The 27,977-nt window shown below is 42.8% G+C and overlaps 1 protein-coding gene across 3 annotated transcripts in view; it reads left to right on the top strand.

Annotated features, from left to right (window-relative positions):
* The first annotated feature begins 11,076 nt into the window (after positions 1 to 11,076).
* fgf12a (fibroblast growth factor 12a) overlaps positions 11,077 to 27,977 on the top strand; it is a 30,816-nt gene continuing 13,915 nt past the window's right edge. Inside the window, exons 1-4 of one of the 3 annotated variants that reach the window (XM_035169900.2) lie at positions 16,962 to 18,061; positions 19,486 to 19,533; positions 22,614 to 22,724; positions 27,545 to 27,648. In XM_035169900.2, coding sequence (XP_035025791.1) covers positions 17,866 to 18,061; positions 19,486 to 19,533; positions 22,614 to 22,724; positions 27,545 to 27,648 — 459 coding nt within the window. In that variant the 5' untranslated portion in view covers positions 16,962 to 17,865. Of the gene's footprint in view, positions 11,271 to 16,961; positions 18,062 to 19,485; positions 19,534 to 22,613; positions 22,725 to 27,544; positions 27,649 to 27,977 lie in introns of those variants that run through there. The other 2 variants (XM_035169902.2, XM_035169901.2) reach the window with 2 other exon arrangements.

The following is a 27,977-nucleotide window of genomic DNA, read 5'->3' as shown; positions in this document are numbered from 1 at the left end:
GTCTGAAAGCTCCGACTTTTCACAACCAGCGAGGAGCTCGTACGTATTCGAGAGAATCAGTCCTCATGAATGTTACAATTATAGTAAAAACAAACAAACAAACACGACACGTTCACCTTCACCACCTATTACCTTGTTTTTTCATATCTCCAACACAACGATATTGTCTCCTCTTATCTTATCTTACTTATAATATTGTAAAAATAAACATTGGTCCACACTTAATTCTTAATTGCACCTTTTTCATAACCTTTGCCACATATCTTGAATGTTTTTTCTCATTTAACAACAATAACAACTACTAAAACAAAAATAATAATAATAATAGGTATTATTACTATTATTACTATACCTGTATATAGATTCAGAGTTAATGTTGTTTCTCACATAAAAGTTTAGAGTCCTTGAATGCACCACAATGTGTAGGCCTCTGTGATACACTTCATCTCCCTCTAGTGGCGCATTAGAGTACAGAAGTGTGTTGGTCACTAAGAGACAGTGGTGGAAAGTAATTATAATGAACTAAAGTTTATTTAAAATTTACGTCTTAATGACACATTAATGTTAGTGGTCACACTTGTGTTCCCTCACATCAACAAGTCAAGTGCTGAAAAAGCGGATTATTGATATGAATCTCCAAAGTGCATAAAGTAAATATGAACTAATTTATGAATAAAAACAATTCAATAATACAATGTAATATATTTTATGTTTGTACTTGTAGGATATTCTCTTGTGACAGTGTTTGTTTTTCCATTTTTATACTTTTACTAATGTAAGCAATTCAAACACCACCTTTGCAGATCAGTTGTCTAAAATCAGAGAAGAAAATAATGAATGACAATAACAAAGTGGAATGACATTTAGTGGAGCGCATACCTCCGCTAAGGCCCAACAGTCCAGATTTATACCTGGATCTGCACCAAATTGCATTAACTCATAAATATCAGTCCCCTAAACATGATATCCTTGAATTATTCTCTGAGAACTTTGTTTTTGTTTTTGCGAATACAAGCAGTGGAATCCAGTGAGGCTGAATAGTATTAATGGCAGTAGGTGTTGCTATTGACATCTGGACGAGTTCCACAAACATCTCACAAGCCTGCCAGTGACTCCACAAATAGGTGAAGAAGGTAGAATTCACCATGAGACGCTGCACTGCAGTGTCTGCAGAGGAACTGTGGGCTCCCCTCCAACGTGCACTTGACTTGCGCGGCTACTTTAGCTGTGGACCATATTGCTCCTAATAGAGCTTAAACAAAATAAAAGAAGCGTAAGAGTAAGCTACGTATGGGTGATTAATAATAACTGAAGCAGACAGTGCATCCCGCCGGGACATTATAATACAATCTCACTTCTGCAAGAAAATTAGTCTTACAGGAAAGAAGAGGGGGGGTTGATGTTTCAGGGCAAAGATGCAGAGTACAAAGGAAGGAGAGCAATACACCTTTGTCACTGTAGGGTCCCAAGGACACACACTGCCAAGTTAGATGATATCCTATGGGTGCGGGTCTGGGGCAGAGGAGGACAGGGAGATGTGGGAGAGGAGGAGGGAAGTAGAGAGCAGAGGAGAGGAGGGAGGGATGACAGTGATAGGAGCGAGCACAGGACATGCCGAGGTGGGGAGGCCAGAGAGAGAGGGAGGTGAGGGGATAAAAAGAAAGGGTGAGAATCATAAATATTTGAGGAGTGGCAGGCGGAAAAAACTTAAGGCCATTTTGTGATTTTGTGCCGTGCTGCGACCCAGCATATGCAACGACACCACCCACCCACACATTCATCTCTGTCGGAATCCGTAGAGGTCTTTAGGTCCCTCTCTGATCAATGCAGTGCATTTTTTTCCCAAGCAGAGGTGTCCTCTTTCAGGTCCTCTCATCGATTTGCTGTGAACCGACGCCAGCCAGGATTCGCCTGTGTCAGCAAAAGGGCACGCAGGGCCTCGGTCATGTGACAGGAAGTGTGACATCTGAAATCAGAAGAAGTTGTCTCTCATTTAGGTCCCACCGATCAGTCTACCACAACTTAGTACATATGGAATACATTACAAAGCACAACAAAATGTTTGATTCTTGCATCTGTGATTTGAATCCAGAGGCATGATGCTGGACGTCATTTGGCCTTGAGGCTTCGATTTCAACCCAAAGGCTGGAAACATCTTGTACCAGCAGCACGGTCTTTTTATACCATCAGAGGAAACTCTAGATGTTAACATATTGTTCCATCAGAGTGCTGACGGGGAGCTTTCTAGGACACTGATCAATGGACCAGGTAGATAACACCTCGCTGTCACTCGTTTTCATTTCTTCTTTTCCTGTGCAGATTTTGAGACTCAGCGGTCAGGGTGTGTGATTGTGGTGATTTACACAGTCATGCAATATAAAGTGGACACCGAACATTTTCCTGGTGTTCATTTTATTAAAAACACTAGAGGATAGGGCACAGCATGACAGCATCAACCCCTCACTTCTCAAATTTAATAAATATATAACAATAAAAGGCATTTTTAAAGAAAATAATTACAGAATTGAAGTGTAACACACTCTTATGCACACACTGTACCTCTGTGCTCTTGCGACTGACATGATTTTGTTACACAAGTTCCTCAAGAGCATTTTGCACAATCCCATCCCACTGGTGCAGCCGTTCAGTCTCTGTCCACAAATCATAATCTGAATTCCACTGCAGTATAACCAAGCAGCGGGTACAATAACCAGTCATTATTGATCTCACTTATTAAATATGAATGTCTCTCAAGCAAAAATATCATCTGCCTTCGCTATCACTGAAACAACACGGTACAGTATGTGGTCAGAGGGTGGGAGCGAGGATGGAGCTCATCACTGTATAGGTCGGAAATTATTTATTGTTAAATTAGCAGCAAATTATTAAACCGATAAAGATCTGGCACCAGCACTTGGTGATGTAGAGGAGTGTATTGCTCTCACTGGCTTAGCTGACACGTGACAAACTAAATGGCTCAACAAAACCCTGGGACATTGTAGAGATCATGAGTTCTCAAATTGATGCTGCGGGTCCCTATAGCAAAAAGTGGAATAATTTATCTTACTTCAACATTTTAGTCCACATGCAACACACTGACAGAATGTTTGATTATTTGGGTCCTGATACACCCGCTGCAATAAAACCACGAAAAGCTAAAATCTTGATAGTTCATGGTTTGTGTCCGATCAGGGCTCCTTGAAGTGCAAAGGTTTGAGAGCCTGGTATGATCAAATATTGAAAAGGAAAATATATTTTTTATGTCTTTGTTATTATTTTTTACATGTTTATGACTTTATCTCTTTATGTTTTTAAATGTTATACTTTGTATATATTTTATTTTTATTATTGTATTTCAACTATTATACAGATGTATCCCTTTTTTATTTGTTTTACCTATTTTATTCCACTCATTTCAATCTCTTTTGTGTGGCTTGAAAGTTGTTTGAAACTGTTTTCGGAATTGTTTTACTCTCTGACATGGTTTTCTTTTAATTTTGTTTCTGTGTTGTTTCTAAGGCCCCTGTACATCACCTATACCCTCTATAAATAAAATTGGAATTGCAAATTCGAATAAAGAACAGAATTGTTCAGAGTTTACCTTCACAAGAAAGACATGTGTTATCAGCCCAGTCAAATGTTTAAAAGTAGAAACTGAAGTAGGTCAACATTTTTATAAAGGAAATAAATATCTCCTCTGTTTAACCTCACTGTTTCAGCCCAGTAGAGCAACTGACAAAACTGTACTCCTGCATCAATGCACATCCTGCATCCGCTCACCCCTGCAACACACGCACACGCACACGCACGCACACACAGGGTCCCTCCCTCCCTCCCTCCTTCTTCTACCTGAGTCGTCAGTCCACCTCACTCAGAAACTCTTGGGGTAGCCTCGAACAACCAGCTCGCTGTGTGCTGTGAACATCCCGTGTCCCTGCCTCGAGCTTCAGGAGGGTCTCAGCTAGGTCTCCTCTCCTCTGTCGTCTCCCGGCTGTCCCAGCTGAAGAAGCGAGCGCGCTCCTGCTCCAAAGCGCATTACTCCACCTGACAGCCTGCACACCACCGCGGCAACTTCTGCACCGCAAGGGGACATGGGTGACAAAAACGCCGGTGAGTAAAACTTCCACGTGCACATAGCCCATATGAACAAGTTAAGAGCCCTTTTTCGTTTTTAATTTCTTTGGACAGGGGATATGTGCATTGTGTGTGCGTGGATGAGTGGAGCGCACACTGCGGAACACAGGCAGCCTGGTTAACTTTGTTAGGAAGTGCATGCAGCAGTGGAGGGATGCGCTCCTGTGGGATGGTGCTGATGATAGTGAGTTTATAACCACAGGCCGTGCACATGCTTCGGTGCTGCAGCGCGATGCTGCTGCTGCTGCTGATGTTCGACCGGCTTCCCAGCTCAGGCTGCAGCCTCCAGTAGTCTCCTCTCTCTCCCCGGAGCACCCGCCTCCTGCACCTCCAAGATCCATCAACACTGCTGGCCCACATGTGTTAATTGCAAAGCGTGTGGATTTAATATGAAACACAAGTTGTGTGTAAATATCAGGCCGTTCACACCACATTGATTCCACCCAGTGTTGTGCATGGTAAACGACTTGAGTCTGCTTTCCTTTTACTCTGTCAGTGCTGTCAGCTGATTCAGACAAAAACTGCTGCCTCTCCACTTCTTTTCGGGGAGATGAATGTGCTGCTGTTCCCCCTCAACGCTCAGCATCAAGCTTGTTGTTGACAAAGCTGTTCAGCTCTGCCAGTAATAGGCAATAGAAGATGTTTTTAAAGAGCCATATAAGATACACAGACCTCTGATCACAAACACTGTGTGTCTTCCATGTCCCTGTGGCTGTGTGGGCAGCTTCTTCTGCAGGGCAGATTCATTTAAGGTTGCGTGATGGGGATAACAGCACAAAATAAGCACATTCCCCCCCCCCCTGGATAAGGGACAGGGTGCCCTTGTTAAAGTAGGGTAACCTTTCTTTCTCAGTGTCACCCTGGCCTGCTTCACCGACAGTTCGCTGTAATGCAAAATACAAGTATCATGGCGGTGTACAGTTGCATGTCAAGGTAACTATAGGCTTACTTCTAACTCTGAGCCAAGATTCAAGATTCAAAACTTTATTGTCCAAAAATCTTTCTCTGGTATATGGCACACAAAATAATACAATGCAGTACATAGGAAGACACGGTACATTACAATACAAATACAAATCCATAATAATGTATAGTACTTGGAGTAAAACTTTAAAATAAGTAATAAAGTAATACCGGCTGTGACTCAGGAGATAGAGCGGGTTGTCCTCTAACCAGGAGGCCGGCGTTTCAATCCCAGTCTCACCCAAACCCCAAAAAGCTGCGTGCTGACAGTGTGTGAGTGATGTCTAATAGACCAAGTGCTGCACAGAGATGCATGTGTGTAAATCGATGAAGGGCAAAAACAGCAGTGTAAAGTCTACAGTGGAATAGAAAAGATAAAATAAGCCCATTCAAGCGCTTTATGCTTCACTGTCCAACCAGAGCAGGGTTTGCATCCTTGTATTACAGTAGGGGGTACAGTATGACTCACATCCTCTCTCTGGACCTAGTGGTGCTTTTCTTTCATCTCTGGTCAATTGAACTTGCCACATGTGCACTTTAGGAGCATATATATATATATATAATAGACAATTCAAATCGGTTGAACCATTATACTGGTCATATCAGTTATATTCACAATAAAGAGACACAACTAACCCAAAAGGGTGAATTTGTGAGGTATCTCTCTTGCTGTGGCTCTGATTTACTGACTCTTGTATGACGACAGCAAACCTTATTTATTTACTGATTTATCACCTTCCGCCACTGAGGTTATATTTTCAACCTTGACCATTTGTTTGTTGGTTTGTTTGTATGTTTGTTTGCGAGCAAGATAATGAAAAGAACTACTGGGAGGATTACCATGAAACGTCTTGGAGGGATGCGTATCGGTCGGGAAAGAACCCATAAAATCTTGGTGTTTTTATCAGTTTAACATTGTGAGATCAGTCTTTTTAATGCGGCATATTGAGGAAACTGATATCTATGAGTGTGTGAAGTTTAGTGCAGTTTGAGTGAATTTAGGCAGAGGTATGCTCTCTACTCAGTGCTCAGCTCTCCCCTTAGGATCGGCCATTATTTTATTTCTTATTAAACTGATTAATTGATTGAATACCAGTTTTGTGTTGTGGTAATCGCTGCAGCGACGTGTCGGACTTGTGGGAAAACTGCTCTGGGACTCCAGGTCAACTATGAAACATCTATGATTTGATTATGATTTTGATTAGATCAAATACTGTTGGGGAATATTAGAATATATGTTTCACTAATGCACAATATCAATGGACTCTGGAAGGACCTTGTGGAAAATCCCCACCTACTTCCCTTCTTTTCCTTACCTGTCCTGCTAGCTCCTCCTGTGGCTCCACCTACAGAGTATACAAAGGAAGTGGCTGGCTGCATGGTGGAGGTCTCAACCTTTTAAGTTTGGACTGTGAGTTTAAAACATGTTGGGTTTGTTTTGCTGATAATTGTGTCGATGTTAAGTAATGTCAAGAGTTTTTACTTTACTTGAGTAGATTTATCCACATTTAAGTTGGTATTTAGCTTCTCTTTTTTTGCTAATTTCAAGGAGCATGTATCATTTTGTTTATCTTTATATTGTATATTTTCTGCTTTTGGTAGAAACCATTCTAATCCCAATTAAAATAATGGATTAGAAACCTTAAATTCATGCTCGTCCTAACAATGCACCATTGAGTTGTTGCTCCTGGAATTAGAATATTAAATGATGACAAACTTTCATGGGTCCTGTTGTATCACTTTATGTTGAGGCTCATTGTAGGAGCCATGTATGAATTTGAGAAGAATATCAAGGTGTAATGATACAAGGTGTAATATTTTGGTGTAATATGTGGGTTATTTGTTAATTTGTGATCATATAGTTTCGGCAGAACGTAGGGGTCACAGGATTGGGCAGAGATGATGGTTCATATAATATCATATTTGTGGAGTTAGTTGGAGAGATGCTATTTGATCACTGTGATTGCATTAATTAGCATTTTAGCACATTACAATCAGTTGATCTTTTTTTCTTTCATCAAAGATTAAACACATTTTTATGCCTCCCAGCATCTTGTTTGTTTCCTGAAGTCGCTAAACTCATTCTTGAAGCTTGTTTTGATGCCGACACTGTGTTCACATGATGTATATTCCTAAATCTCTTTGTGCGTTTGATTATATTACATTTAAATCTGTGGTTATATAATAATTCAGCACCAGAATCCCAAACACAATGAACTGTTACCAATTTTTATGCTACTTGATACATTTGTACATTGTAGTTTAAGTTTATCTTTCCTTCCCATCCTGTCAATACAACATATTACAAGATAAGGCAGATTTCATTTACGCTGTAGTGCTGCTGCTGATATCTTTTTCACATCTTTCCCGCCTCATCAGTTAAATCCCCTCTTTCTCCGTTATGAACGCAACAGCAATATTAACCTCTCACCACTCCCCCTCCAGTTTTTCTTTGTCTTTCTCTCGTTCTCTTTTACAATATGCTGACAGTTGCAATCTCAGCATTTTTGGAATTCACCTGAATCTTTGGATTAGGTGTTAATTTGCTTTCCTTAGTAAACCTGTCACGACAAAGCAGGAAACATCATTGGGGAATTCCATATACCTGCCCCACAAAGTTGCACGCATACGTAGCCATAATAATTAGCATCCTGTAAGAGGACAGAGGACGCAGCAGGCCCACTAAAAACATCGTCCTCATCCTTTCACCTTATCTGAGTCAAGTATCTTGTTGCTGTTTTGTTGGGCCCAGATTCCCTGACCTCAAGTTTACACACTTGTCATTTTGTACCAGAGTGTTGGCAGCCTCCCTTAGTGCGACCATGAACAGTTTTGCATTGCGACACGGGACCTTGCTTTTGCTTTGCAGAATATGAGAATGTTTTCTGGCATTTCAGCAAACTGCAGTTACCATCAGCACTGAGTCGGTGCTGCTGTAAACATGGTACGTTTGACTCGCTGTTACTGATTCAAGGGTCTCTGTCTTCTCTGCTGTTGTTGCTTTTATCCAGAATTTAACATGCTGACACTTTTGTTCAGATATGCAATGCTCAAATATGTTGACTTATCATGTAACTGACTTATCCTACATTTAGATTAGTTAACAATATATATACTGTACTTAAGTTTCATCTTTCAATGTAAATGTAAATAAAACTTTTCCACAGTGCTTGACAAACAGTGCTGCATACGTGGTGTTTCTGCTTGTTTTGATACTTTTTCAAGCTATACTAAAATGAATATGTCAGATCTGAAGCTTCACTTTACTGCCTTCTCCAGCGTTCTGTGTGGTGCATTATTCTGTACATACTGGTGTGTAATGATGTTTGGTCATTGTTTGGCTGTGGAGCACAAACGATGCACCGAGGGTGGAGGTTTTACTTCCAAAGCAATCAAGCGACCTAATTGAGAAATAATAAGTGAACCATTAAATAAATGCGTCATTTTTACTTTCAATTGAAATGATGCAGAACAAAAGCACATCAACATTTTTGTAGTGTGTCCTTATGTTTCTAAATTGGACAAGTTGCAGTCAAAGCTGGTATCGTCTTACGAGGTGAACACTGCAACCTCACTTCTGTTGACAGATAGAACTGTGGGAAGGTGAAATGAAAGCTGACTCGTCAAGCATCTTTCCGCAGCGTCACCAGAGATGGATCTGAATTTACTCAAATACAGACGGGACACTTTTATTTTTTGCACAACGGTACAATTATGACACGAGAGTGAATGGAGATTGGTCGAGAAGTGTCACCTGGAGTTTGATGCCAGCAGAAATATATGATGCAAGGAGGGAGGGTTTATAAATAGAGGTTCAAGTGAAGATTAAACTTGAGTGTAATGCATTTAAATATGAGGCCTTTGCTTAATTTAAAAATCTAATGATGGGATTAGTTTTGAGTCTTATTTTTTTTAATCTGAGCTGCACCATAACCTTGTCAAAAAATGTATGATGAATGATATTTTTATTCATCTAAACCTTTACTCTTTAAAAAGGCTGCAGTTTGGAGGTTTGCGAAATTCATCATGCTCCAGGTAATGCAAGTAAAAAACATTTTTTGTGTGCAGCTCATTTTATTTATTTATCCAACACCGATTTTATTACTCAATTTGTTTGGATACATAGGACCTGAGAGGATAGTGTTCAACATTGTGCCACATATCAGAGTGTATAAGCCTTGGTTATTGTCCCGTTTGACTCAGAGGAAATTAAGCCGAAAAACATAGCATTCTGTCATATTAACCAATGACCGATTTCTGTATCTGTGATTGTGAAACACTCAACTGATAATAAATATACTGTACATACACACAAATTGAAGTTCATTTCCAGTATCTGTGGGCACAAGCAGTTTAAAAGCTAATCAATATCAATACGGAGCTAAAATGTAATATCTTTTCAGTCATAAATGTCGTGTAAATGTTACTTTAGTTAGATTTTATTGCTGTATACAGTTCCACTCCGCGCCCTCTGTGCTGTCGCCCTTGTTTCTTGTCTTTTCCTTGGGCTCTGCAGTGGGACAGTACAGTGGGAGCAGATAATACAGCACCATCACCATATCTGTGACTGGGTCTAATGCCAGCTCCCCCCCTCCATCCTTCCATCCTCACATTCTCTCTCTACTCCTCTCTGACCTTTCTTATTTGCATGGCTGCTGTTGTTAAGGCATTCTGCTGACCTCACATGTCCTTTTATATACGTTGTATATAGATTGTAAACTATGAAGGCATGTTTTCAAGGTAGTTGCAGGCCATATCATTTGTTGTCCTTGTGGTGCAAGAGCAGAGGAGTGATGAACATCATGCTATGGTATAAAAACTCCTCAAAAGCAGCAGTGTGTAAAATTAGTGCTGCAGTAAAAGGTTGTGCAGGATGTCTCTGCTCACTAACGACACAACCAAAGCTTTGTGTTAATGCTGTATTAGTGAGTCCTTTATATCATGGCGCCCCCTAGAGTAAGTAGTTGCACATAGAATTGCTTTAGTCAAGAAAATCAGGAGGGTTCTATAGTCGTTCTGAGCCAAAAATACATGGTGAAATCTTGAATCCTGACTTTTAAAGTATGATTCTTAACCTAAATATAACATTAGAACACAATGAAACACAATTAGATTTTAATAATACATGATAAGTGATACTTACTCATATTTACAGACAATCTTGAGTTGCTAAATCTCAAAGGTGGCTCAATTTAGTTTAGAACTATATATTTTAACGTTAACGCATGTGAGTTGCATGATAACATGTATATATTTACCATTTATCTACTTCTGTACTCTGAAATGTCTCTAAAGTACAACCAAGAGTGTTGTTGTCCGTATTTTGAAGTACTTCTACTCAACTGTTTCCATATGATGATGTATTGCAAATACAGACATATTACAGAAGTTGTCCAAATGTTAATAATAACTTCATAAATAATAATTAACACAGGGTTTTCAATACTTCCTCCCCCACTGACCACTAACCAACATCATATAAAGACCTGAACATAACATATCAACTTCATTTCCTCAAATAGATCATACTTAATGTAAGTCAGTGGGCCTATATGTGTACTAGTTATATGCACAGGAAGATCTGCTCTTGACTCCCAACACCTGTGCAGCCCATTGTCGCCTTATAGCTCCGCATCACACCTCACTCAGGGAGGGCTGCCACTGTACCCCTGCAGTTTAACTCTGGCGTGCATGCACCCCCCCTTTCTCTCTCTCTCTCTCTCTCTCTCTCTCTCTCTCTCTCTCTCTCGCTCCTCCCCTCCTTCCTCCCATTACGTCCGCGGATGGTGAAGATACAGGCGGGTGGATAGAGGAGGGGAGGGGGTGTGTGTTGTACAATTAAGAGCACATTGTAACGTCCTTGCGTTGCCTCGCCGTGGCGGAAGTGGAATGTTTGCCGTGACCGACGGTGGACAAAAAGAGGATAGACAGAGAGAGAGAGAGGAAGAGAGAGAGAGACGACGAGGAATCACTGAGATGCTGGCCCGGCTCCGCGATGCTGCCTGACCCTGCCCGCTGTGCTGGGATGATATAGCGCTGTCCGGTTGTTTGGATTGAGGAAGGCTCCCATCAACCCAAATCAATGAGGATTCTGAGGCCATTCCTTCAGAAAGGAGCGCATATGCTGCAGTGTTTCTGTGGACAACGATCGAAGTCGACCACTATCACCGACGGTGAGAGACAGCACCATAGCAGCATAGCTTCGTGGCTATACACCTTTCTTTGCATGCTTTCTCTCTTGAGTGATGATGAGGAGGAGGGGGGAGACAAAAGGGGAAAGAGGAGAGGTGAGGATGAGGAGGAAGAGGGGGAGGTTCAGTGTTTTCATTGGAGTGTGTTGAGTTAACATCCTTCCAGTCTGCAGTGGAGAGAGAGCCTCTCCTTGTGCTCCTCGCATCTGTCCCGAGTTTGTGTGTGTGTCCTCGGGTAGCAGCATCCAGCATCCAGCCGCACTGTGCAGGGCTCCAGATGTACTTCACCAGACTGAGCTAAATTTGCAGGCGAGCGAGTTCCAGTGCTGCATCCGAAGCAGAAGCCAAAAAATGGGACAATGCAGGGACCAAGTCATTAAACTTCAGCAGGGAGGCAGCCTGGTGTTCCAGGGCCCCAAACAAACAGCACAGGGTTCAGCACCACGGACAGCGGCACAGCACAAGTGACACATGCAGGCTCCCAAACTTTTCATGTCAAAAGGAGTGTAAAAAAAGAATACAAAGTACCTTACAATGTACTGAAATGTCTATTCTTGGCTCAAAGTACTTATTATGAGAGCCTCCTCATATAGAACCCCTGGAAGTCCCCAAACGTTTCATGTCAAGATTTCACTAAATGTATCTCTATAGAACCTCATTCAACACCAGTTTGAACAAGTTTAATTAATAAGGCCCTATACCTGACAGCACAGAGTAAAAACTACTCTATAATACACTGAATAAGTTGGAAATCAGTTAAAAAGTCTTTTCTTTGTTGAGTTCTCAAACTGCTTATCATGAGAGCCTCCTCATAGGACCCCTGCAAGCCCCCAAACTTTTCATTTCTTGATTTCACTAAATTTATCTCTTTAAACCCAAGTTTCATGACATTTAATCAACTGTAGTCTACCTGACAGCACATATTAAAACTACCTTAGAATATAAAGGATAATTTAGTTGAAAATCTGTTGAATTGTCTTTCTTTGTCTCTCTCTAAGTAAACCACATATTATGAGAGGTCCTTTCTATAGGACCCCTGAAAGTCCGTAAAAACTACTTCTAGTTCTACTACTACTACAATATACTAGATAATTGAGTTGGAATTCAGATTAAATGTATTTGCTTAGCAGATTTTGGCAAAAAGAGCCTCTGGAGGTCCCAAAACTTTTCACATCACAAATTGGCTAGATGTGTCTTTTCAAAACTTAATTTAAACCCAATTTGATGCCGTTTAATCAACTGGACCATTTACCTCACAGCACAGAGTAAAAACTACAATATATTGGATAATATAGTTGAAATCAGTTGAAATATCTTGTCTTTGTAGTACACGAGAGCCTCCTCATAGGACCCCTGGTCATGTAAAGATTTCACTAAATGTGTCTGTATAAAACCAGTTTGATGACATTGAATTAATAGGACCCTACCTTACAGCACAGAGTAAATGCTACTTTACAATATACTGGATAATGGAGTTGGAAATTAGTTGAAATATCTTTTTTTTGCTGATTTTTGGGAGACTCTTCTTCACCTACAGGACCCCTGGAAGTCCCCAAATTCCACCTGACACTGCTGCTCTAATTCTGGCAGTGTGTCGTTTCAAAGAAGCTGCATTTCCTCCCACACCTGCAAACAAGACACTCTAGAAGTAACTCACTTTACATTTACACAACATACTTCTCTGTGACTCAAGCTCAACCTCCACTCAGACAAGAAACCTGTCATGTCCTCTGTTGTTTACCAGCAATTCACTGCATTACTGCTGTCCACTCATAGCATAACCACATATTCTGACACAGTAAATAAAAACCTCCCTCAGAACTTTCAGAATGAACCCGATTGCTCTTTGAACGGGACATAAATTCAGCACCCTCCTCCCGTCGCTCTGAGTTTGTAAAGATCGAGCTGGAGCAGCTCTCGAATTCAGGGCAGACAATTAGAAACTCCATTAAGCACAGATGATTCCTCTGAGGTGGTTGGACCAAAAGCAGCGTGCACACTGGGAGCTGTGGGACGCGGTGATATAAAAGCGCCACCGGCCCTTATCCTGCATCTCGGCTCGCTGTCAGATTCACCTTATGACCTTAATGTAAAACTTTGTCAGTCAGCTCATTTGTGTGGTCACAGGAGGATGCCAAAATGAATGTGTGAGTCCAAGTTGAAGCTGTTTGATTGTAAGCTGTGTCGGCCAAAGAAGTTTGTCTAGGATTTACTAACTTGCTCCCTCGTTTGCAAAGCTTAAATCTGATTCTCTGCTGAAGTGTTGTCTTTCTTTTGAAAGAGCCCCTTAACAACTGCATACTTTTTGATTTTGGATACAACACTGATCAAACACCAAATTTTAACTGAGCGCGATGGTCTGTTTCATGCCAGCAGTTTCTCTATCACCAATCTGACACTCAAGAAAACTCAAGACTGAGCATTTTTGACATACACTCACTCAAACTGATGAAACAAAACAGGATCACACTTCACTTTCTCGAAGAAGGTGCAAAAAAACCTTGGCTTCTTTCTGTGTTGTGCATTATTTCCATGTAGTCATGTTGGATTATTGCTTGGCTGTGGAGCATGAGTTTCTTCTGATGGAGCCATGAAATCATTTGCTGGGCTTATTAGTTTGAGGTTAAATATCCTTGAAATACAGTGTTTTTTTCCCTCTGAAGCAACCAACCAACCTTCTGATAGAGAAATAATAAATTAAACTGGACCATCAAATGAAAACTTTTTATTTAAATTGAAATGATATGTTGTATCTCTAAATTGGACATTTTCTTAAAATAATTTCAAAAAATAATGTATGATAAGTTTAATTGCAGTTGCATTCAAAGCTGGTATCATCTTACAAGGGGCCTTCATGTTGGTCTCACTGCTGCTGTTTTACTTTAGCCTGCACAGGATCATGCAAAGCAGGAGGAGTAGAAAGTGTTGCTGCTCTGCAGAATCAGGCTCGCTGCCAACAATGACCTCAGAGGGATTCATGGTGTAAGATGTTTTTCTGAGCAGACTTAAATGTTTGCACCTGCATGCGTTCCTTAGCAGTGTCAGGGTGGCACCTGGCTTTTGCTCTGTTGAAGTTAAATACAGTAATCGGGGTGTCTGGGTTGCAGGACACTAGTGTAGTGGGTGGTATGATGAGAGAAAAGCAGTGGCAAAGCCTCGTCCTCATTCATATTTCTTGTAACAGCCCTGTAAAGCTTAATAGTTTTCATTGTGCACGTTTTTCTTCTGATTTCAGTTCATGTAAATCATGTGTCAGTGAGAACGATGGGTAATGAAGCACTTTTCTAGACTTGATGACCACTCAAAGTGGTTTGCAGCACAGTTTTACCATTCACACACATGCATCTATGTGCAGGACTTTCTTTATCACACACTGTTGGCACTGGGGCTACTTGGCCTTCAGTATTTCACCCTTCAGCATGCGGTATAGTGAAGACTGGGATTAAACCCCCGGCCTTATGCTTAGTGGACGACCCGCTCTACTACCTGAGCCCAATACTCAGAGCAGAAGTCTGGTGATGAGCATCACTTTTATTCTCTTACATTTCTGCTCTTTGCCTCCGTTCATCAGTTTACATCACAAGATGATGAAAACTACTTCCAGCTATTGTGAGTCAACAAATCTGTGAGGTATCTCAAGGACACAGTGAACTGTCCAACTTCACACAATGGAAACACCCACATCTACTCTGTGAATACTTGTGGTTAATTATTTCTCCACAAGGGGGCAGCAGTTGTAAAGGAATCACTAGTTGTGGTTCATTTCTGTCACTCTTTTAAAACCCACCAAACTTACACACTAACTGTGCACTAAGCACATGTTTGTGTCATTTCCACACAATACTGAGAAGTTTTATACCATAAATTAAAATAATACAGGTGATGCACAGTTTATTTTATTGAACCAGCCAACCTTCTCCAAGTCCTAATCTTTTTAACTGACTGAAATGATTGCAGTCTACTGTCTGCAGTGGATTATATAGCAGCAGAGTTTTAACGCTCATGGACGTATCTCTGCTGGAATAAAGTGAACATCAATTGTCTGTGGTAGTGGGAGGAAGCCGAGCAGATCCTCATTAGGGAATGCTGTCAGGGAAGGACAGAGACATACAGTATATCCTGTGTCTGGACTGTGTCCCTCCCATTTCTAAGAATGCTGGCCATCCCATCAAAAAGCACCACCGGCTGATTCTTTTCATTCATATAACTCTGCATACCCACTGGAGTGATGCATGTTGTTATTGAAGTTGTTATTGATTACTTTTGATTTCTTTATGCTGCAGTGATATGTTCACTTTCACCACTTGCTGGCAGCTCAATAGAAATGCAAAGTGGATTTTGATTGGTGACCCTATCCATCAGTTTTTAACTTCTATTGCGCTCTGCTATATTTGTCTTACTCTCTCTCTCTTTCTCTCTCTCACTGACACACCGAGAGATAAACATGTATAAGTACACAGGGGGCTAGCCAGGGTATTGGCTTTCATCCGTTATATGTGTGGAGGGAGGAGTGTATCTTAAAATCTTCCTTCCTCTGTTCTCTCTCTCTCTCTCCCCCCTTTTCGACCTCTCTCCGGATTAAGAACGTCAAACAGAGTCCCAGAAAAAAAAGCCTCTAAATGTTTCATGCTGTTTCATCATGGGGAGGAGAGATGTTCACTGTGCTGCTGAAGCCTCACGTGTCCTTCCTCCCACTGTGTGTGCGTGTGTGTGTGTGTTTGTGTGTGTGTGTGTGTGTGTGTTTGTGTATATATCCCCTGCCCATGCAATTATAGCATGAAACCAGAGGCATGGTCACAGGAACTCAGACATATGTTCGTACACACAGGCCATTTTTTGGGGCCTCTTTGCATTGATTAACATTTACTGCTATTTTATTGCTTATGGCTTATAACACTGTGCTCATTACAGCTGCAGTGAAAACAAACTGTTTTCTAGCATTTGCCTTCAGATGTGATCAGTGACACAAACACGCACGTTTTCTCAACAGGCAGCAACAAAAGAGTAAATGATAAGAACTTTATGGTGATATAAGCTCATTTGTAATCGTCCGATGTGCCATGTGGGTGTTGATTTCGTTTGCATAAAAATCTTAAATCATATTTGTCCATGTGTTGGGTCCGCGCTTGGTGATTTGTGTTCATACTGTGTGTGCTGACACCTGTGGCAGGTAATCCTTTTAGTCACGTTTGATATGTTCTTCATGTGTGGCCGAGGGGTTCTAGAAAATAAAATGTGTGCTTATCTCCCTTAAGCTATAGGGGCCAGAATACTCTCAGCCAAAGCTGATTAGGATACCTGCTTTTATTGTGTCCTTCTTGCTGCTGAACTGTTCCTTTTGGAAACTGGTTTGCACTTTGGGGATTTTTAAGTGTAATTCACTTTATTTGTGCACATTATCCCCTCAAAATCACTCATTCCCCTCTTTCACCAACACCCACCCATTATTCACCCCCTTTCCTCTGTTATGTGTTTTCCATATTTTATATCCACATCCTCTCTGGATCATCTACCTTTCCTGTGCAACCCCCGAGACTTCCTAATACAAACCTCAATCACGTATGATTGCGTTAAAAGAGTTGGAGAGGGAGAGAGAGAGAGAGAGAGAGAGAGAGAGAGAGAGAGAGAGAGAGAGAGAGAGAGCGAGAAGGGGGGGGGAAGAGGAGAGGGGAGCTATGGACCGCGACAGTTCGCTCCAGCTGTCGGCGATGGAGCACACCGACAGCATCCACATTCGCGGACGCACGGGGAATAGTGTCTAGGCTACTTTATTATTTGTGCGCTACAACAAAAAGCACTCTGGTGCGCGTCCGCCTCAACTAATTGTTGCTGTCCAGGCGAGAATCCCTCCCTGCGCGTCTGAATCACATCTCTGCAGCATCCTTGCAGAGTAGAACCTCTGCTGCCCGTTTCCATTTTTTTTTTCATTCGGTGCCATCGACGGAACCGGAGACTGGGCTCGGATATCTGGGCTCCTGCGTCCAAAGCAGCATCCACGGACGGTGCCATCCATCGCAGTGGAGTTAATAATCAAAAGAGAGAAAAAGTTCCTCTCTCCGGCCATGCACGCGTGGATTCAGGTTGAGGCGAGTGATTGAAAAGGCGCCTGGGAGCCAGTGGACAGGCTGTGTGTGCAGATGAGGATTACGGAGCGGCGCTGTTCACCTGGAATACCTGGAGCTCTCCCATGACGCGCAGCTGCATCAATTTGTCGACACTGTTGAATATTTCCCAGCGCTGACATGTCGGCCCCTGTGGCCTCGCCTGCAGCTCTATGTATCATATAGGATCTGAAATCGCTGGCGCTTGATTCGCAGCCCTGTTGTGCGTAAAACTCAGCAGCAGCTGAAATCCACGCCACGGTTCCACATCAAGAGGATGCAGAGTACCTGAAGCGCGACGATGCACGGAACCCGGAGGATTTCGTGATCAGGATGACATTTGGTTGAAACACTCGTGGGGCCGAAACACAGACAAAAAAACAACTCCCCTTATTATTTAATTTTTTTGCAGCAAGAAGCTGCTGCATCTGTCGACTAGACACCTCGTGTTTTTGTTGTAGTCTCGGTTCGGGGAGATGGCCGCGATCGCCAGCTCCCTGATCCGTCAGAAACGCCAGGCGAGGGAGTCGAACAGCGACCGGGTCTCCACTTCGAAGCGTCGCCCCAGCCCGAGCAAAGACCCCCGCTCTCTGTGCGAGAGGCATTTCCTGGGGGTCTTCAGCAAAGTCCGCTTCTGCAGTGGCAAAAAAAGACCCGTGCGGCGGCGACCAGGTCAGTGCTGTCGATTCTTGTTTCTTTTTTCTTTTTTCTTTTTTTTTTTTACCCCACTGATGTGTGTTATGTGTGCGTATATGGATGGACGCGGTCCCCCCAACCCCCCCACTCCCACCCCGCCCCTCTGTAGAGCAGCAGAGGCATTATACTGCAGTCCGGAGCTCCACGAGAAGCTCGATTTTTCTCCGCGGTGCGTAAAAAACAGATCCACCTGTTCCATTGGGTCCTCCTGTTGTCTGTCGACCCGCCAAGACGCAGCCCCCCTAAAACCCTCCCCCTGAATATATAGGGAATCATATATATATATGCTGTGACGTGACCCCCCCCTTTATTTACTGTGATGCTGCTCTGATCAGAATAATCAAATCAGCCATCAACAAAATTGATGCCACTGTATTCCGGTCAAAGCTGGGGCAGGTTTCTGCTCCAACAGCTTTATGAGCCTTCGAATTTGCACACTAATCTTTGTCCCATGTATGCACACCATCTGGAAACACACACACACACACAACTTAAACACACACTCAGAAATTCTGCCTTAAATGTCCTAATTCAATATTAATGCAGATTGAAGTACAGAGGGGAGATAAGTTGCACCGCAGTGCACCAAGGCTCTTTTGAGATTAAATGTTTTAATGGTAAATGTTTATTGCAGAGAGGGAGTCTTGCTGCAGTGAAGGGGGGCACAGCTTCAGTGATTAAGAGCTACTCCGGCTGTATTGATAGGCACACGTAGAAGCTACACACTCACTAAATCCGCTTGTAAAGCCTCCCCCTCCCTCTTTTATTCCACTGGTGCACATGTTAACAAGACAGGGGTGCATGTCACCCATCCATGTGCACATCCAGAGAGTTCTGTTATGTGATGGACGACAGCCTCTCAGCGTCTCCCCCACCAGATGGAAGGATGAGGAGTGAGACAGACAGACAGTGTGTGTGTGTGTGTGTGTGTGTGTGTGTGTGTGTGTGTGTGTGTGTGTGTGTGTGTGTGTGTGTGTGTTTGTGTGTGTGTGTGTTGGGGGACAACAGGGACAGATGTGCAGGCCAGACAGACTGAATTAAAACCCTGTCGTCGTGCAGCCTCATCAGACAGACAAACAATGTCAGTGCCAAAAGTGCCACAATAGAATCGTAGACAGACAACAGTCAGGCCTCAACACTGACGGGCAGGTAGGTAACTTCCAGTCACCTGACAGGGCCAATACTAAACCAGACTGGAGTTCAGACAGCTGTGACACAGACACACGCTGTATATGTCCTTTAACTGATCGTCCTTTCTATTTCCATCTGATGCCTTCGTTTGCCGTTATATGTGCATATAAAGAGCCGATACACTGGAGAGACTTTATGAATTCTGCCTGTTTAAAGCCTTGTTGTTTTTCCTTCTATCCCCCCCACCCCCTCCTCCCACCCCTCGTAAGATGCACCCTCGAAACCTCCACAGGTGTCCCATAAGGGCTGCAGGCTAGGTCAGTAGCTCAGCCTCCATCCGTGTGTGCTGTGTTTCTCCTCCTCTTCTCGTCTCCACCCCATCTCGCGACCATGTCCGACTCCCCCTCGGCCAGGGAGAAGGGGGTGGGGGTGGTGGTTGGTAGGTTGGGTGGGTGGGTGGGTTAGGGACGGGATGGGACAGAGAGGGAGGGAAGGGCTTGGGGGCTTCAACACCTGTCTGACAGCCGACGACCCTCTCTCTCTCTCTCTCGCTGATTTGTTTCTCCTTTCTCTCTGTCATCCCTCCTTCTGTGTGGCTTTCGTTTCTTTTGAAGCTTAATTTCCTAGCTCTCCTGTAGCCAGTCGTTCGCTGCTCCTCTGTCCCTCTTTCTGTCCGTCTCTGCCTCCCCTCATTTTGTTCCCTGCCTCATTCTCTCTGTCAGTCAATGTCGGATCAGTCGTTACCCCCGCTACTCGTTCTATGTCTGTAACTATGTGTCAAGTACTGCTGTGTAAATGTAGTAGAGGTTCTTATTGTCCATCGGTGTTTCTGGATATGATGTGCTTCTCCGTGTCAAACACTATATAAGAACAGGTGACCATTCACCATTTCATGGTCATGATGCCATTTGTCGACATACCTAAATGTGTTTGTCCTTCTGTATTGGTATGAAGTAAAGTTATTGACATTGCTGTGACCCGTACACACACAGGATGATGATCTCTATGTTGCCACTGGAAGGCATTGTCCACACACACATGCATATGTTGTAAGGTCTTGGGTGAAGCCTGTTTATACCTACACACACACACACACACACACACACACACACACACACACACACACACACACACACACACACACACACACACACACACACACACACACACAGAGCACACAAACAGAGCACACAAACACTCTGCTAAATGATTGGAGCTGATGAGCCGTCAGCGATTGCTCAAGTGCACGATGGAGCCCTAATTTATGGGAGTGTAGTTATCACATGTGATTTACTGGTGTGCACGCTCTCGTGTGCTTTCACAAACACACAGAAAAGCACACGCACACACACATGCATACACACACACACACACACACACACACACACACACACACACACACACACACACACACACACACACACACACACACACACACACACACACACACACACATCCTCCTCACCCTGCCTGTGATGCATGATGAAGGGCCCGTCCCAGGGATTGATGGCCCCACCAAGAGTAGGTGAGTTGGGGGATTGATGGTCAGGACGACGTACATTTAAGAGCAGATGTGAACCCTTTGTAGCCGGGGTCACTACTTAGCCAAGTCTTTATATGGGACACGTTTCTTTATATTGCACATAGAACCTTTGTGCCAGAAATCTCAAGCAGAGACTACTGTCACAGTTGAAGGCAGATTTGGATAGGGAACACTCCTCTCTCTCCAGATACCAAGTTTGAAAATATTTATTTCTGCCAGATGGTTTGGGGTTTTGTGCCGGCACTGAATTCCACGACCTCCATGTCTTGTTATGACCTTGGAGGACAGTCACACTCGCTCCTATGCCTTTATTACAATCACACACTGTGTATTATCTGTCAGAACATGCTGTGTGCCTTCAAAGACAACATTTCAACTGACGTAATGTTTATTTAGGCACATAAAATAAAACTGAGCACAAATTAAACTGTGACAAAATGCATAATTTGTTTCTCTTGTCTGGCAGAGAGTAAACAAAGGATCAGTAATATTCAGCACAACAACACACACACACACTCACATACGTAGGGCACACACTCTTTCTTAGCTTGTCGTTTTTCTATTTGCAGTCGAAATGACTCTCCAGTATTTTGCTCGTCAAAAATCACAACCCAATGCCAGTTAACGTTTAACAGAGCCATTTGACTTTGCTTCTCAGAAGATCTTAAAGACCTGCTGGACACGAGACAGACAATGGAGACCACACACGCATTTTCTCTCAGATAAACACTTTTTTACACAGCTATCTCTTTTTTCTTGGCATAGCCCGAGGCCAAGAGGCAGCCTTTGCCCTGAGCTAATCCTCATTTCTATCTGCTCCCCTTCGAGCAGCTACTGGCCGGGCGCCAGATGTCACAGCCTCAAAGTTGGAGGTTGGTTCAGGGATACTGTGATGGAGAAAAACCTGCAAAAAGTTTAGGTCAACTTCTTTCTGGTCAAGAATCCCTCCAACTGGAATCCTTCTGTGAAAAAACTTTTTGCCAGTAAAATCTCTTAAATAAAGAACAAATTGAATATCAATCAGGATAACCCCTAAATGTACAGTTGCTTCATACCAAATAAAGAAACCATTGGCATGTCAGTGTGCATTACAATGTGATTTATCTATTTATTTTTTTAAAGGCTTTCTAAATAATGCAAAGTCATTTTTCTGCACCAGATCCAGTCAGACATTATGAGAAAGTAACAACATTCTCATTGATTTCCTGTCATGGTGTTCCCATTGTAAGAGCCCTCCAGTCAAACAGCCATTTACCCTTTTTTGGGAATATGTGATGCAACAGATGTGTCATGACAACGTGTCGGATTGTGCCACAGGTATAATAAGACCTTTTTAAAGAATGGTTCATTATAATTGAGAATTTAATTATTATGGTCTATTAATAAAAAAATATATTTATGCAAATAATTAAGTAATAATAAATTAAATTCAATATATGGCAGGATTACACACATGTGAAGGTTGTTTAATGCATCAAGTTAATTCAAAGGGTGAAAAAGTCTTTAGTTACATAATAAAATGTTTTTATTTCTTTGGTGGTACACTCCATCTGAAGCGTCCTTGGGTGTTTTGAGAGGCGCTATATATTACAGCCAAGGTGTCTTATTTCAATTAACTGAATACTGATCATTTTCTGTTTGCAAAGCATTTCTTTGTGATGATTTCAGCTTTTGAAATGGTTTGATAGAAACTTATGTGAGTAAGCAAACACTTAGCAGCTGCAGGCAGAGGTGTTTACTCATTCCTGTGTTATTGTCACGATTATCAGACTGTTATTCTGTGGGGATGGGGCCGTGGCTCGGCCGGCGGTTTGTGTGTTTGTGTGCGTGTGTCTGTGTGTGTGTGTCATTCAGAGCCGCAGCTGAAAGGCATCGTGACGCGACTGTTCAGCCAGCAGGGCTTCTACCTGCAGATGAAGCCGGATGGAACCATCGACGGCAGCAAGGACGAGAACAGCGACAACAGTGAGTGGATCGTCGTGGAAGCAAGCGCTTCCAGCATAAAACATTTAATGGCAATGAGTCAGTTGGTTATATAATGCGGCATATTACCACATTTTATATGCTGTGCTTTATCTTTTTTAATTCTTATATAACTGGTGCCATTTTAACAGCCTAAAGCGCTCCAAAATTAGTTTAAGAAGCCCCCACTGATTGGGATTATCTACAGTTTTTAAAGGGAACTACTTAAACAGATTCCACAAGGCAGGCTGCCCTCTTTTCTTTATCTGATTATGCAATGGAATGCATGGATATAAATGTGTCAAAACCAACTCAAATGCTTTAGATATTCTGGGTTTCGTCATCTGAACAGTTTACCTTTCACAGTGAATTAAATATTTATGGAGTATCTGGCTTTAAAACGTTTTTATTCCTAGGTAGAATAAATTCTGATACCCACGTCCCAGTTTTTAACCATTTCCATCTATGTCACAAATGTTAGTCACAAGTGTCACCTTGTTTTGATTAATTCCGCTCTGAAGAGTGAGTTATTATCACAACAGTTTTTCTTCCTGGAAAAACCCATCACCTGAAACAAGTGTAGCCGCACAGCATCAGTCCTTGTCACAAAGATCCATCCCATAGCTACTTCTTTGCAATATTTCACCACCGATCGAATTTCCATAGTGGACTAGCAGTGGATAAATAGTCTCCAGGGTATTGTCGCCTAAAGCGCTCACACCCTCTCCCTCCCCATAGGACCAGAAACAAGGAAATTTTGTATTGACTCTTTTGTATAACAACATCGCATCTTATGTGGGAAGCAAGGGATCAGAGACACCGATCCCATTGGCCACAACATGAAAACCAGTTGTGGTTGATGGGCGTATGTCAGCAGAGAGTGGTCGTCAAAGCGATAATGACAACTCTCCCAGTCTGGAAGCTGTAGCCAAAACCGCCGGACCATAGCAGTCATGCAGAGCAAAGAACCGTCTCTCCCTGTCACTCACCGTTTTATATTTTATGAGGAGACAGATATTCTGCGAGAACTACTCAGAGCATCAGAGTCTCCAGAACAAAGAACAAAGGATTAATGCAGAAAGGGGGGAACAATTATGACATCCATGTAATGCATTGACTTCCTGTGCCGTTTTTTGACCTCCATTGTGTCCTATTAAGGTTTCGGCTGATGAGGTTTTTGTTGTATACAAGGGTTTCCCCACCTCAAGGTAATCCTCTTCTTAAGCAGCCCCGCTGCCCCAGGGATGGAGGAATGCAGTGAATAATTCAGCCACAGGAAACTAAAAATACCACCTTCTCCGTTTGTACCCGATGAATAATTCTCTGTATGAGATGCCTCGAGCTCAGACAGTCCGACAGAAGAGACAGAGGGAAAGCAGAGGGGAGGAGAAGGTGCAGCGAGACGGATTGGAAATGTTTTTAGTAGAAAAACGCAGAGGCCGAAAGAATAGAAGAACAAGAGAGTGTGATTAGATAAGATAAAAATGGAGCAAGAAGATTTGGTATTCAGGTCTCGCACTGAACTATTGATTGCCTGGCAGCATTATTAGAATAATAGATTACCCCCACCCTTGAACCACACCTGACCTGCAGAATCTGGTTATTTATTTTCAGGGGGAGTTTCAGTAGAAGCGATGGGATTGAGGAGAATGATGATGCCCCCTCCATACAAGGGGCGACCTGAGCAAGTCAACTTCATGTTTTTATAATTTACTATAGTTCTGCACCGAATGACAGCAAGCTCCGAGACAAGGACACAACTGAACTAAAAACGGCTTTAGTTGGATGGATGTATTACAAACAACTCCCCTTCTGCTTTAATTACACTAGTTGAGTGCCTGAAACATTGGGAGTGTGACCCTCAATGATGTCATCAGTGACCGTATCAAAGGGTGACGTCTTAAATGTGGTTACCAGTGGAAACAGCAAGTGCAGATTCTCTGGATGCTGACGCTGCACATCCCTTTGTCCTCAGCAACGAACCTGCCAAGTTTGTTGGCAGGTGATTGTAGAAAGACGGGCCGACAGATCAGGAGGGTTGACAGATGGCTGCAATCCTCTCAGTGGGACTAGTGCAGTGTCTTATCTGAACCCAGCTGTTTGGAATAAGGCTGTTTGTTTGGCCTGGGGTGATGCTGGTTGCAGCTTTTAAAGTCCGGCTGCAGGACTCACACCACAGAACCCTGAAGCTGCACCACCGCTGCTGCACAAAGAGCTGTTCACTTGTTTGTTCAAAGTTCACAGGATGTTGACTCCGAGTGCAGAACTGCAAACTGGAGAATCAGTTGTCTGTCACTTACATTGATGAGTCCCAACTGCTGCTGCTCCAGGGAGCTGGTCGCCTGTGACTTAAAAATGTATTCATTTCGAACATATCTCTGGTCCAAATCGCACCAAAATGGTCACTGCACCTCCTTGGGCCCTTACCAATACACACGGCAAGTGTGCAGGCGATAAAGTGAACGGTTCTCGAGATATGCGATCTACAGACAGACAGACACTACAATCTTATTAGTGAGATTATTAGAAACCTATTCTACCCAAAATACTCAGTAAATTGTGAGGAGTGACAGAATAGAGCAGGTTGTTACTGTATTACACATAAAACTGATTTAAGCATCGCTGACTGGCAGGGCTACACTTAACTCACTGCAAGCGTCACGGAGCACCATTCAATTAATTAACACCCTTGTTCCAATTTGCGCAGTTATTAATTTGATTGCCATCAGTTGATCGCCTTCAGTAATTACCTGCACTCTCTGAGGCTCTAGAAAGACGGTGCTGGATATGAGTCACCTGCGGTATCAGGCGCCCACTCCATCTGTATCTGATGCTCTGGGTTTGATGGATGAGATGAAGGAAGGTTACTATTTAATTTTATTGTTTGAAGACCCAGCTATTCATTCCAAGTGCATAATCAACTCTTGCAGAGAGGAGGACAACTGTGGGGAAAGTAATATTAAAAACAGTATGTAAGTAACGCACCTTTATCCACACCTCCATCCGGATTTGGAGATGTGCCCTTGGCTCAGTGTGTTTTTTTTAACTAAACCTTTTCTGCAGGGTTTATTTCCTGCTGCGCCAGTATTCCTCACATCAAATGCGCTTCCTTTAGCCTACCTGCCGGTTTTGCTTGTAACCGATTATTTCTCCACCGGAAGACTTGCTGTTTCAAGGATTTTTGCTTTATTGGGTTGTTTAAACCTATTTCGTGATGCCCTTTGACGATAGTAGATCCCCTTGGAAATCTCTGTCCCCCGCACCGGCCCAGACGCTGTCTTTTCTGAGGTTATTAGGAGGAAAGAGCAATTGCCTTCAGAAGAGCCACCAGGTACAAACAGCAGTCTGTGCCGCTGTAATTATGGAATCCATCAACTTGTGGAACAGCAAATAGAGAAAAGCCAGACATTTAGACGAATGAAAGCTCCTGTCAGCTTTAAATTTTTTGGAGCTGAGATAAATAGTGTCTCACTATATGTTGTCGTTTTTCCTCCCACTTTTCAAATTGGGGCATCATTGAGAGTCTTATTCTGGGCCCTACTGCAATTATGAAATCTCAGAGAAAGCTACATTTTGATAGGTGAATGGGCTCTGGCGCAGAACACTGCTGGGTTTTAGTGATACGTGACAGAACTGTGCACAGTATAGGCACAAAGGCAGCAGCCATGAAAAGCGGATAAAAAAAAGATGAGCAAGGGAACGGACCTATGGGGAAAGGGAGCGTTACCACAGATGAGATGGGGAAACAATCAGAGACAGCGCTCGAGCCTGAGAAAACAAGAAATGGAGTCACATCCCCAATCATCCATCCCTCAAGGGTATACCTAACTGCAACAGGGGTCGGTGTGTATCACCCGCACCAGTGGCCTGAGGGCAGATAGAAACCATTGGCAGGCGAAAGCAGTGTGTCGATATTTATTGAGTGAAATTGAATCTGCTTGGAGGACGGACCCGTGTTGGCACATCTCCTCTTGTCTCTCCAGCTTTATCTGATAGTCCCCATCCTCACTCGCAGGAACAATCATGCCAACAATACAGGCAGCCTGCGGAATGTAAAGTGACCTCACACCCTCACCAAAACCAAAGCCCAATAAAAGTCACAGTCCAGTCGGCAGAGTCGGCGGAACTCACCTAGGGATGACAATAACTCATATCCGCAAGTACAGAGACATTTAGAGCTGGATGTTCCTGTGGACATTTTCAGAATTCATTATTTCCCTTGGATAATTGTATAAACATTAAGTACTTAATTTGCCATAATTGAATGTTTCTGTTGTGGTTATGCTCAGCACAACTTGTGTAATCTAACAGAGAGAAAAAGTCTGATTTTATGTCAGATTTTTGGTGAGTTTAGACATTTGTCACTGTTGCTGTTCAGCCTCAATTCCTTTGATATAGTGGTTTAATCGCTTTCTGACTGACGATCGCAAATTACATCTGTTCAAAGAGTTGTTGCGTACAAAGTCACATAAATGCAAATCAGTGTAACTTTGCTTCGAGGACAATTTCAATGAAATTACCACATTGCTGTTCCAAGAAGTTGCTTTTCCAAATTTTTATCGACAACATTTCAAGTACCTGAAAAGTTTTTGGATTTCTGACTTATGATTAATGCATCACTGTTAGACTTGGGTGCCTCAGTGTTTCCATTGTCCATGACCTTTACTGTTCACTTTACTGCTGACAGAAAGCAAAACAACAGAGATTAGAGTCTTTCGTGAAGTCTCAAATGTCCTATTCTGTCCTTTCTGTCTGATATCTCTCTTTTGTCTCCCTGTCTCTTTGCATCTATCCATACCTCCCTCCGCCTGTCCCCTCTGCAGCCCTGTTTAATCTTATTCCCGTGGGTCTGAGAGTGGTGGCCATCCAGGGCGTGAAGAGTGGCTTATACATCGGCATGAATGGCGAGGGCATGCTCTACAGCTCGGTAAGATACACAACCCTTGCATGTGTGTGTCTGTGTTGCCAGCGTGCGTGTTAGCTCATTTACACGTGTTGTGTTTTGTTTCTGTTTGTTGTCTCTTCTAATATCCCACTGCAGCAAAGACTCAGCCCTTCCCAACCCTTTCATCTAGGCTCTATTCAAGAGCTCTTCAGATGTGCCCCTGCTTTGCTGCGGAGCACTTATTCCCCCCTTTGTTGTTGAAGCAGCACTGCACATGTTTTACATTTAATTTGGCATCAAGTTCTGTCGCTCAGCCCATTAAAAAGAATAAAATAAAATGCTCCCTCTTCTTTTACTGGCTACTGATGGAG

This window comes from Hippoglossus stenolepis, chromosome 11 (assembly GCF_022539355.2).
Source record: "Hippoglossus stenolepis isolate QCI-W04-F060 chromosome 11, HSTE1.2, whole genome shotgun sequence".
Classification (NCBI taxonomy): Eukaryota; Metazoa; Chordata; class Actinopteri; order Pleuronectiformes; family Pleuronectidae; genus Hippoglossus; species Hippoglossus stenolepis.
This window is presented reverse-complemented; position numbering and strand designations above follow the sequence as displayed.